Source organism: Excalfactoria chinensis, chromosome 2 (assembly GCF_039878825.1).
Source record: "Excalfactoria chinensis isolate bCotChi1 chromosome 2, bCotChi1.hap2, whole genome shotgun sequence".
Taxonomy (NCBI): domain Eukaryota; kingdom Metazoa; phylum Chordata; class Aves; order Galliformes; family Phasianidae; genus Excalfactoria; species Excalfactoria chinensis.
Window position 1 is genome coordinate 6,431,682 of NC_092826.1, and position 11,955 is coordinate 6,443,636.

An 11,955-nucleotide genomic window follows, 5' to 3' on the forward strand; every position below is an offset into this window, starting at 1 on the left:
GGCTATTAGCAAAAGCTGATTGACTGTAATTTATACAGCTCAAATAGCTAATTAGTCATCACTGGAGTGAAGGGAAAATAACCCTCTCTAGCATTTGCCTTATTACAACACAGCCTGACATCCAATACAGACAAGTGTGTACAGCCAAGTTATAAGGTGCTGAACTTGAGAGAGAAGGGATCACAGTTTTTCCTCTCACAGCTCTTTCCAGATGATTGCTCAAGGATCAGTAACAGCACCAAAAACTTCCAAATGATGTGCCAAAACTGCTTCAGAAAAATGCTGACAAGCTATTGCTGCATGATTAGCGCCATTTGCATGGACTTATGAATAGCTACTTCCAAAGAACTTACCATACACTACAGGTCTGAGCTCTATCGAGATACCACTAACAGCCTTCTAGACAAGTCAGCCAGCCAGTGGAAGCTCTGGGCATTGCCTTGAGTGCACAAGCAAATGGAAACAACACCCTGTGGATCTACTAATTACTTAAGTACAGCAAACATGTTAAGAATGCTGAGCATATCCACAGAAGTCTAGAGAAACTGATTTACTTGTTGAAAGCAGATCATATCAATTTCTATCAGATGCATTATTTCAGTAATAATTTGTTTAGAATTCTTCACAGAACTCATTTCAACCAGCTACTTGCCACTTACATGATAAGGAAATACTCATCAGCGTTTTTAATTAACCTTATATGAACTATTACTTGGTGTTCCAAACAAGGCCCGTTATTTCAGATGCGTAAATTTTTAAGCTACCTATGAACATATGACTTACAAATAACAATGATAGTTGCCCTGCACTCTCCATTTAATCAGTGATAATTATGCGATATTCTAAGAGCTTACAGTTGAAAGGTTTGGTGAAGTGTTGCTCTTAAATATCAATTTAACACTTAACAATTGGCTTGAGCCTTACTAGTTAAAGCATACATCAAGACAACAGCACAGGTCAAAGCTACTTCAGTTCCTCTCCACAACTTAATTGCATTTGGAAACCCTGAATCCCAAGTAAAGTTGATCTACTATAACTACAGAAAGCAGTCTATGTGTAAGCCTATGTTTATGATAAAACAGTGAGCAGCAAAGAGACAAAAAAAATAAATCTATGGGACAGAGGAGCAGTGTGATGGTGTGATGTAAGCAACACCTTTCAGAAGCAGACCAATTAAAAATTAGAGCCTCCATACACGGAGCAACCACTTTTTACATTTACATAGTTAAATTGAATCATTTTCACAAAGTGATATTCTAATCACTGAAGTCTCAGTTAACCATACGCTGGCTTTCTTTAGGAGGGACCCACACTTCCAGGAACAAACAGAATATAATCGGCTACAGAAGTTGCTGTGACAGATGAACACCGACGCCATACAGCACTCAGGTTCAGCTCCCTGCTTTCTTTCAATAGGACCAACATCATTTCCCCAGTTTTGTTCCCTCACAGCAGCAGCAGACACTCGTTAGGCTAAATGCCGGCTCCCCCTGCTGACACACTATCAGTACGAGAGTCACAGCACAGCTGTCATGCTGAAGATAGGGGCTGCATTTCAAGAAATCACAGCATCATAGAATAGCTCAGGTTTGTAAAGATCATCAAGTCCAATCACAACCCGACCATAATACCCTAACTCTAACAACCCTCCACTAAATCATGTCCCTGAACACCACATCCAAACCTGAAAACATCATCAAGAAAAGAAGCCTGAAATTAACATCTCCACAATGGCTCTAATATTTGGTGATAGACTGCTAACAATAATGTTCCTTAGTAGAGGTAGAGCAACCAAAAATAGTTTTGAAAACAGATAACTTTAAGATACACTTCAGTTACCCTACAGCAAATTCTACTGTGGAACACGTCTTTCCTTACTTCTCAGGCTAGCATTTCCTAATAACCTGAGAAGCCCAAATTCAAAGAAAAAAGTTAAGACTGGAAGAAGTCTTAGAAATACATTCATTCCCTCACACACTTTACTGAGTACTCAGGGAAGTACTCACCTGATAGGTGCTTCACCTGGAATTAACACATTTCTGTGAAGTCTTCAAGACAGACTTAAGTAAAAACACATTTCAAAAACACAAACATTAAGTTTTAAGATATAAATCCTCTGTTGTACACTCATATAGTAGGCTAATAGAAGCTTTAGCCTTCCCCCCCCCCCCCCCCCCCCCGCGATCACAGTGTAATAAAAAAAACAGTATGTAAGCAAAAAGAATCTTTAAAAGAACTCTGTTTTGGACGAGATGAATAGCATCACAGCAATCCTTTCCAGATTTCAGGTTAAGGAATACATTTCACCTTCCAGTCTCTGTCTAGGATATCATTAGGATAGCACTAGAAGATACTGACTAGAGCAAGAGGTACCACTGCAATTTCAACTTATCTGCTGCAGATCCTCCACTGAAAGTGAAGCAGACTGCTTCTACAGTAACCAGGGTCTAAAAAGAGGAACTGAGTCAAACAGTTCACAAGAAACCTTTTCATTCAGAAAATTCTCCAACCCCCACAGAAGTGTTTGGGGAATCCTTGTAAGGCACACAGGGAACTCAGCTTCAATAGTTCTCCCTTGAAACCAAGGCAAATTGCTCTTAGAACCAAAGCAGGCTGGAAGTAGGAATGAAACTATCAGATAATTAATACAGTGAAAAACCATTCTAGCTTTCTGAACTTCTTTAACCTGTAATAGAGTAAGATTGGAAGGGACCCCGAAGATCATCTAGTTCCAACTCCCCTGCCACATGGATAGGGTTGACAGTAATAACACATTTAGTTATGTTCCATATGAAGTGATTTCAAAATGCTTGTGACAGTTCACTTAAGCAAGATGGCCCAGACTTTCCCCTACTTCTGCGCATATGTATCTATGGAGATCTCTGGTGTAGAGAAGAAAGCAACTTTGACTTCATTATAAGTGTAGAAACTGGTTTCATCTCTAATGACAAAAATCAGGGGAAAAAAAAAAAACAAACATGCTTGCAGCAGCTTTAGGTCAGAAGCACTGAGGGTGCAGAGGGGTGACAAGTACTCCTGTCATACTAAGAGGAAAGTAATCAAAAAGCCATTAACAAAAACTCCTTTGGCTTCTGTATTTTTAAGTAATACTACTACTATCCCAAAACAAGAGAAAAATACAGCTGAAAACATTAAACATTTGCTTTCAAAAGAACTTGCTTTCAAGAGTACAGTTACAGGAGCACTTCACTACAAATGCATTTAGACTGAGCAGTCAATGAACGCAGTTGAATGTTCAGTGTCAGAGCAACAACAAATTTTGATTTCATTCTAGATCTGTTTAGTACATGGAATCTTTCCCTACTGATTGTGCCTCTTGTACAGCTCAAAATAGACTGACAAAACTGAAGAAAATCGGTTAACCCTCAAAGGATTTGAATTTCCAGTTTTTCCACTATCACTACACTGTATCAGGATCAGCACAGCAGAACTTTCAGTATGAAGGAAATTTGTTAAGAGCAAGAGCAGTAGGTTTACTGAAATGATTCCTAGTTCTTACATGTGCATCTTGATATTGACAGTTATCAGTACTAACCTGAAAAATCTAGTTAAGATTGAATGCCCAGAAATCCATGTATTTTGAAACAAAGTTCTCAAGGAACCATTTATTTTAGTTTCTTATTTAACAACTAAGCACTCAAAATATTGTGCTTTCGTTTTCACTTCATTTTTTTTCCTATGCATTTCATAACTCTGAAGGGCCTCTTTGCACCTTTACCTCTGTAGAGGCAACTACACACAAACCACAAGTTAACAATTATTTTCACAAACAAGAAACTTATAGCCCTTTTATCAAGGTTGTAATATTTTTCCTTTTGTTTTTCCATGATCTTGAGGGTGAATACTAGATACAGAATTGTCTTTATGTCATTAGACAATGAAATTCTAGTCCATACGACCTTCTCATCTTAAAGACATGATTATATTAATCTTGATATTAGTTATGTACTTGGCACTTCTGCTCAGCTAGAAGTAACTAACTTAGGTCATTCTCAGGACTACAGTCACTACTACTCGCACCCATTTCACAGAATACTCTGAATCAGAACCCCTAGAGTAGGACAGGACCTTTAAAGGTCTTCTATGATCCAACTCCCCTGCAATAAACAAGGGTATCCACAGTCAGATCAGGTTGTTCAGAGTCTGGTCCAACCCAACTCTGAACATCTCCAGGGATGGGGCACTCACCACATTTATGGGCAACTCATTCCTGTGCCTCATCACCCTCACTGTAAAAGACTTTTCCCTTAAGCCCAACCTAAATCTCCCTTCTTTAAGTTTGAAACAGTTTCCCTTTGTTGTAGAACAGACACTGCTAAAGAATCTATTTCCTCCTTCCCTGTAGCTCCCCTTTAAATATTAAAAGCTGTAGAGAACAATGAGGTTTCTCCTCCAGAGGATACAATCCTGTTTCCCTCAATCACTCAAGTCTTGCTTTACAGTCCTTTTCATCAGCTTTGTTGCTCTTACCTGCAAACACTCAAAAAGTCCACATCCTACTTGTAGTGAGGGGCTCAGAATTGAGCACAGTATTTCAAGTGCCTTCTTATTAGTGCCACATACAATGAGACAAACCCTTCCCTAGTGCTGCTGACCATGCTATTTCTGATGGAGGCCAGGACACATTTTACCTCCTTGGCCACCTGGGCACACTGCTGGCTCATGTTCAGACAGCTGTTGCCTCTAGTTTTCTGTTGGGCAAATTTCCAGCCACTCTCCATCAAGCCTATATCACTGCATGGAGATCATTCTGACCCAAGAGAAAAATCAGACCTTTAGTCTTGTTGAACATCACACAGTTGGACTCTGTCCAGTGATCCAACTTATCCAAATTCCTCCACAAATCCTTCCCACCCTCGAGCAAATACAACCCAACTGAAGCAGATCAGTTCCCTACTACATCAATACAAACCATTTGCCCAGTGTATCTATCCTTAATTTTCTATCACTATTAATAACAAACACTAAGATCAGCTATGAACAGTCAGCCTATTTGCTGTAAGCTATTAGTTACATCAGTTACCAGCTAATCCATTTCAGCATGCTTTTTACTGAAATTGCTTAGTGTTAATTAGAAGTCACAAAGTACCACACTTTCCAAAGACTGTTCAACTCTGAACTTTGATACCTAACTCTCCCAAAGAAGGAAGGACATGACTTTGTTTAATTATACCTCAATCTGAAATCAGATAGAGGGAACTCAACAGCCACAAATATCATATGCACAGATTACAGGTACATGCAAGTAGAACAGAGCAGGACATGGGTCAGAAGAGCAGCCATTCAGTGTTGTGACTTCTCTGATTTCTTCAGTAAATAAGTGCTCAGAAGGTTACCATTTTAATTTGCATGGATGGTGTCGAAAAGGATTGAAAGTGACAAACCATGTCAGCTTAAATTTGAAACCTTTAAATTTGATCTCTCTCATTGACTGCCAAAGTAAGTGTGCAAGTGAATTAGAAGTCAGCTTTGGTCTCAATGTGATCATGGGTGAGCAGCTGCAGGCTAGAGTCACGCTTCAGAGCAGATGAGCCCAGGGTGAAGTATGTATGATTATCTTTAGCTGCATTTCCCAGCTTCACTGTTAACATGACTGGAATACCTGATAAATCAATTCCCCTGCCTTTTAGGAGACTAAGACTCAAACCTAATTGTTAACAAGCTACAACTTTCCCAGGGTAGTTTCACTGCAGAAAAAGCAATGAGTCAACCACAACAAATGCCTGCTTCTGAAGCGTTATAGAATAGGGAAGGTATAGACTGGATGAAACAACAAAGACAGACACTGATGGCTTCAAGTCCTTACTACTTTTTAAGCTGTCTTAAAAGAACCAGAATCTAAGCCATCCTCAGTTGGTTTTATGGGGTTGCCATCAAGCACATTCATATTTCTGACAAATTTATCCTGCATTACGCCTGACAAGTAACCCCTGTAAGCCTTTACACACTACTATACTGAAATTTGATCATTAGAAGATAATAGCAGAGTTTCTGCTTTCTAGTTAACCTCCAGGAATGACAACTAAAGTAGATTTGGTCTGAAAAAAAATCTTTCAGTCGGAAGTGTGCATTACAAAATTAACTCATATTCAGGATTACATGGAACATACAGAATCCCATCAGCTTTTTTCATTTGCTTTACAAAATGCCTATAGCCTTCAAAGAGCATTTTGCCAGCCTCTGAAAGCTGGATACTCAAAAGGAGAGTTACTTTTTGCTTGTGGAGGTAGCAATGAGGAACAAACGCATTGTAAAGCCGTACAGCAATGGAGGATGTGCAACATCACAAGGGACTAGGAACTGAAGTTATCATGCACGTCTGCCCCATGCCATGTTTGTCCTCAAAGCAGGAAGATGATTCACTAGCAAATAGATTTATATCACAAAGTTGCATATCAGTTCACTAAAAGGTGTGCTTGATGACAAGTAAAATTTTACATTTTCACACAATTCTTTGTAAAAAGATAAATAAATAAAGGAAATACTTAAGCACCCAGTAACTCATATCCCTGGACAGATTTATTCAAAATCATTAACAAGTATGTTAGTGCAACAAATTAAGTTCCTGCTTTAACAATTTTTACACTGCAGGCACAGAACAGTTATAAACATAAGGCAGGTTAATATTCTCTACAACACAAGAAGCCAGCTCACTTCCCACACAGTCTGTCCTCCTTGGTTTTTAGGAAGGTACTGGTTTAAAAAGACAGTGATTTGATCACTAACTCGCCAAGCTTTGGACACAGGTCAGCAAACCTGTGCTGATCACAGACCGTCACGTGGCTCAGCACAGTGATCCAGCATACAGCTAGCACACACAGCCATCTACTGATCAGAAGGCTTGTTATTCCTGTATATCTTGCTCTTGACAGGAGTTTAAAGGTAGCCTTGCCAACTGAAGCAATGCCTTAAGTCTCAATATAGCTAAAATAAGATCTTAAGAATTCCTTAAGACCAGCCTACGTAGAAGTAAAAGCTGTCTCTCAGGGAAGGCACTGGGACTCATTACCTCTTAATGTAATGATTTCAGCTGCCCTAACTTTAATTACTGGGTTCCCTCCACCTACACATTTAACATCATATAAAACAAGCACCAGACATCAGTTTTAATGTCTTCCCATTACAAAACACAACCGATATCAACATGTTTCCACAGTGAGCTTCTGGTAGCACACAGTCTGACATACCCTACCCCACACTGACAGAATACTTGCCAGATCAGCACAGATCTATAGGACGAAAAATAAAGCAACTCTTTCCTTTTCTATTACATTCTTACAGTGTCATTTGTGAAGTTATCCAAGCATAGTATTTATTGTAATATTTACAAACACTTGCATGCCATGGGAATAGCTTTCAAAAATACTGCAAAACACAGCTACACAATGATAAAGAACTAGTTTTACTTCAGTAGTATCACTTTTGCACTCACAATATACTTTACGGTTTTTGCATATAAAATGGAGTATTGATAGCAGTAACTTGGAAAAATACAAAGACACACAATACCTATAACAGATTTTTGCTCCGTCACATAACTGTATCTTTCCCAAGGCTATTTACTTATAAGAGTAAACAGGCAATATTCCAGTCCCCACTGCATGGTATCAGCTGCGAATTAATCCTATTAGGATGGACACAATTATGAGAAGCATTCCTGCTTCCAACCTACAGCACACTTAAAGGTTAACAAAAAAAACATTTTTAAAGCATAAAGCAAATCTTATTCAAAGCAGAAAAAAAGATCTCCTTCAAAAGATTCCTACTACACTAAAATATAGGCAGCAGTTGAATATCAATATTCCTTAAAATATATATATTATTAGATTTTGCATCCCAAAGGTAGACAGTCACCGAATTCCTGAGCAGTGTTTATCACCAATCAAAAAACACCTCAGTATTGCAACAATACTGCAATATACCACAAAGGATAAATCATGCTGTCTCCAAATTTAATACTTCCAAAATGCTGAAGGTTTTTATTAGGGCAAGAGGAGACAAACACCTTAATCCTGAGAGACCAACAACACTGCCTATAGAAGTATTCCAGCAGCATCCTAGTCATCTCTGTATTGTGTTTCAAGTGACTCCTCTGAAACAAGAAAGCATGTCAAGCTCTTTCTGTATCATTTGCAATTACGTAATTTGTATGTATCCAAATTATAGTTTGTAATTACAAGCGTAACATGCAAATGTGTCCACTTCTGTGTGAAAGCTGTAATTAACAGATTTTTGGAAGTCTATACACAGGCCACTTTTCCCTAGCCTAGAAGCTGAGTTTCAGCATGGGTAGTTATTTCAGCTGTTTTGCTCTTCTGTTGGTGTTGAAGCAACTGAAGTGCAGGTGGAGCATCTCAGGAAGATCTGCAAGTCCGACCATAGAATTCCTAAGCATCAATCCTGAGTTTATGAAAAAAGTTGGTTTATTTACATTACTTCAGTTAAAGTAAATGCAAATCCTATATATAACGCTCTTAAGACATCAAAACACCATTATGTAATTAAGCTAGTTATTTTAAGCACCTAAAGCCACTGCTAAGATGCTCTCATACACCTAGGCTAAGCTAAACTCTGAAACATGCTTCATTCTAAACAGAGAAACTAAGCAACTACAGCTTTAGAAAAAAACAGCGCTATGAGCCGCTTCATTTGCCTCGCTGTTTTATCACAGGAAGAACTCACTGGAGTTGGCGTATGAAGAACAAGCAAAAATAACACACTTTGCCACTAATGACTGTACTCACTTAACTGTGAATATCAACTGAAATAAATGAACCAGCCACTGATCAAGCTCTGTTAAACATCTTTCCTCAAAACAGTGAGTTTCTCATAGACATCCAACTCGCCTCACTTGGCTCTTCAACTGCACAACTGCCTAAAAGGGTTTTAGATAGCAGCTACAGAAATACTCATTTTAAGCTACAGTTAACTGGCTGGTAGTTGTCTTGCTTCATTTTTCTTACCTAACGTGTGAACACTTCAATCAGATTTAATGCAAGACTTGCAATGTAGGCAAAAACTTCAGTGAAACTAAAATAAAGAGGTTAGAACCACAACCATCCACTTTCCTACCTAAGAATACATGACTTGTTCTTGGAGCTACAGGTATGCAGGAAGGTACAAGCATTATAGAATAAAAGCAGGTTGACATTTCTGCCTCCGAATTGCCCATTTGAATGACAACTCCAAAAACTATCAGTCTACAAAAGTGATTATTCCGCAGTAATAACTGGAGAATTGTATTTCATAAAGAATACTTGAAATAATTTACATACTTCTACAACTTACATCTGATTGTACAAATTGTGTAAAGGTTCCGCCAACATTAACTTAAAGTAACTTCACTAACTTGCAGCCTTAAATCCTGAGCCATCAAGCTAGCTTTTAGCATTTCTTTAATAGGAAACACAGAAATAGAGAGCTGTGTTAACAAAGAGCTTTCTCTCACTATCAGTGGCACTTAGACAAAATCAAAATTGGAATAAATAGGCAGAATGTCAACAGCCCAAGGGCAGGCAGCTGCAAGTCACCCAGTATATGCATTCCACAGCTGAAACTAACAGTAACACCAGAACATTTTGGACAGCAGTCGAGTCTCCTTCCAATTTAAAGGCTGGCATTTGCAGTCCATTACACATCAAGCAGTATGTCAGTGCACTGGAAGAAGTCACACTGATGTAGCCCTATCCCTGTAGCATGCAGTACATCATACAGCTAGGCTATCACTTCAACTGAGACAATAAACATTTAGCTGCCACTGAGTTACACTGGAAGACCGGTCCCTAACTTGCTTCACCCCAGCATACCAAACACCCAGAGTGTCTACGTACAGAGCAGGACTTGTAAATGTGGAGATGTGTAAGGGGCAGGTGATTTATACGAAGCCAGGTCACATGGCACTGCTTTTCTACTCAGCATTACTGAAACAAAGAGCCAGTACGACAGGACGTGTCAGAGGCAGAGGGATCACTGTGACTATCTGGAGCTGTGTATTTGAAAAGAAGCATGTTCGCTGTTTTGGGAAAAGGCAACTAAATGTGTTGTTTGCTCCTTAATACCGGAGTTATAGAGAAACCAGATCCGAAACAAAGATGTAGGCTCCGTCCAACTGGGACACATCTACAACCAGTAAGCTAATTACGCTGGAGGATAAAAGAGGGAAGCACCCGGGGGCTTAACTACCCCAAAACTTCAACCCATCCTACACAACAGCTCAACTTGGAATACTCTATAATTTAAACAACGGAAGATTATCTTAAACCACCTCAGAGCAGAGCGGGGCTGTAGGAAACCGCCCTCAGCCTCCCGCGGGCAGGACTGGGGGTCAGGAGCCGGGCAGTACCTCAAGCAACAGCCACGGGAGAGAGCACAAACCGCCGCCGTGCCGCTCAGCGGCCTCCGCGCCCCTCCGCGCCGGGCGTCTCCGCGGAAACTTCCAGCAGCGCGGAAGGATGGAAGGAAGGGGCCGCCGCCGCTCGCTCGCCCGCCGCGCCCCTCACCTTGGTTGACCAGCCGCAGGGTGTGCGTGAAGGACGGGTCCAGCGAGTCCTTCTCCGCCATCAGCTCGGGCAGATACCTCTCGTCCATAACGGCGGTAGAGGTCCGGGGCGGCAACGGAGCGCCCGCGGGGAAGGAGATGGCGCGGGGCTGGGTCCCGGACGGCGGTAAATCCTTGGAGGCAGCGCTTCCCCCCGGCCGCCTCCCGCCTGGGGCTGCGGGGACGCATCCAGAGGGAAGCGCCGCGAGCCTCCGGCCGAGAGGGGTAGGGGAGGGGGGCGGCCCCCCGGGCGCGGGACGCGAAGAAATCCCTCAGTGGACGCGCACGGGGCGGAGGAGAACGGATAAAAAGGGGCTCCGAGAGCCGCCGAGCACAGCTGGGACGCGCCCCTTCCGTGTACAGGATCGCGCCGAAAAAAAAAAAAAAAAAGCGTGTTTAAAAAAAAAAAAGAGACACCAAACAGACACAACAAACACCCTCCACGGCACCGCACCGACTGAACGAACAAATTCCCCTGCCCCGGGTTTAAATACCCCCGGACAGGCCACGCCCCCCCACCGCCCTAAGCCACGCCCCGAACACACACAGCCGCTCCCCGAGGCGTTGCTCCGCCCCCGCCTCCTCCCTATGGGCGGTGTTGCTTCAGCCCCCTCCGTGTCGCCCCGCCTACTTCTCTGACGACTCCCATTGGGTACATCGGTTTGTCAGTCAGGGCGCGGCCACGGGTTGCGATTGGTGGATACTCCGAAGCCCCGCCCTCACCTTTCTGCCCCTCAGCGCGCTCGGCGGCTTTTGTCGGCGGTTCCTCACGGGGCGGGGTGGGGTCACGCCGAAGGAAGGGGGAGAATTTTGTTTTTCAAATGAGAACCAAAAACACGATTTTAACTAATTTTCTCCCCCCAAATAGTGGTCGTTCTGTTCATGCAGTGACAAAGCCCACAGCAAGCGAGGACGTGGGTTCTCCTCTGTCACACTGCACAAAGGGGAGCAAATCACTGTAGCCAAAATCACCGTGCTGAATTTTGGCTTTTACCCGATGAAAGACCACCGAAAGTGTTTTGTCTCTGTGATAATAATCACCTCACGCCGGCTTTTGTATTTCATGCAGAAACAGATTTGCAGTGCGTTTTAATCATATCCTCTTTCAGTCATAGACGGGGACAGAAAGCCCTGAAAAAATGTGAGAGGAATCACTCCGAGTTAGAAGGTTAAGGCTCCTTCCTCAGCTCCGTGTGCTCCTTCACCCTTAAAACAGAAGATACCTTGCTTCTTGTTCTGTTTTATGGACTGGAATGCCACATACAACAATGTTTGCTGCGCTACAGTATAACGTCTGCTTGATTTACATTCTCTTTCCGACCCTTCCAAATAAATCTGACCCAGCAGTAACAAGAACCAGAAATAGATGTACAAAAAAATATATATTCTTGAAAATT

At 41.7% G+C, this 11,955-nt stretch overlaps 1 protein-coding gene across 1 annotated transcript in view; it reads right to left on the reverse strand.

Annotated features, from left to right (window-relative positions):
• The window catches only part of KHDRBS3 (KH RNA binding domain containing, signal transduction associated 3), a 76,975-nt gene extending 65,956 nt beyond the window's left edge, over positions 1-11,019 (reverse strand). Inside the window, exons 1-2 of the mRNA XM_072328323.1 lie at positions 10,769-11,019; positions 10,521-10,705 (exon numbers count right to left, since the gene is read on the reverse strand). Of these exons, the coding sequence (XP_072184424.1) occupies positions 10,521-10,608 (88 nt within the window). The 5' untranslated portion in view covers positions 10,609-10,705; positions 10,769-11,019. The remainder of the gene's footprint in view (positions 1-10,520; positions 10,706-10,768) is intronic.
• Positions 11,020-11,955: the final 936 nt, after the last annotated feature.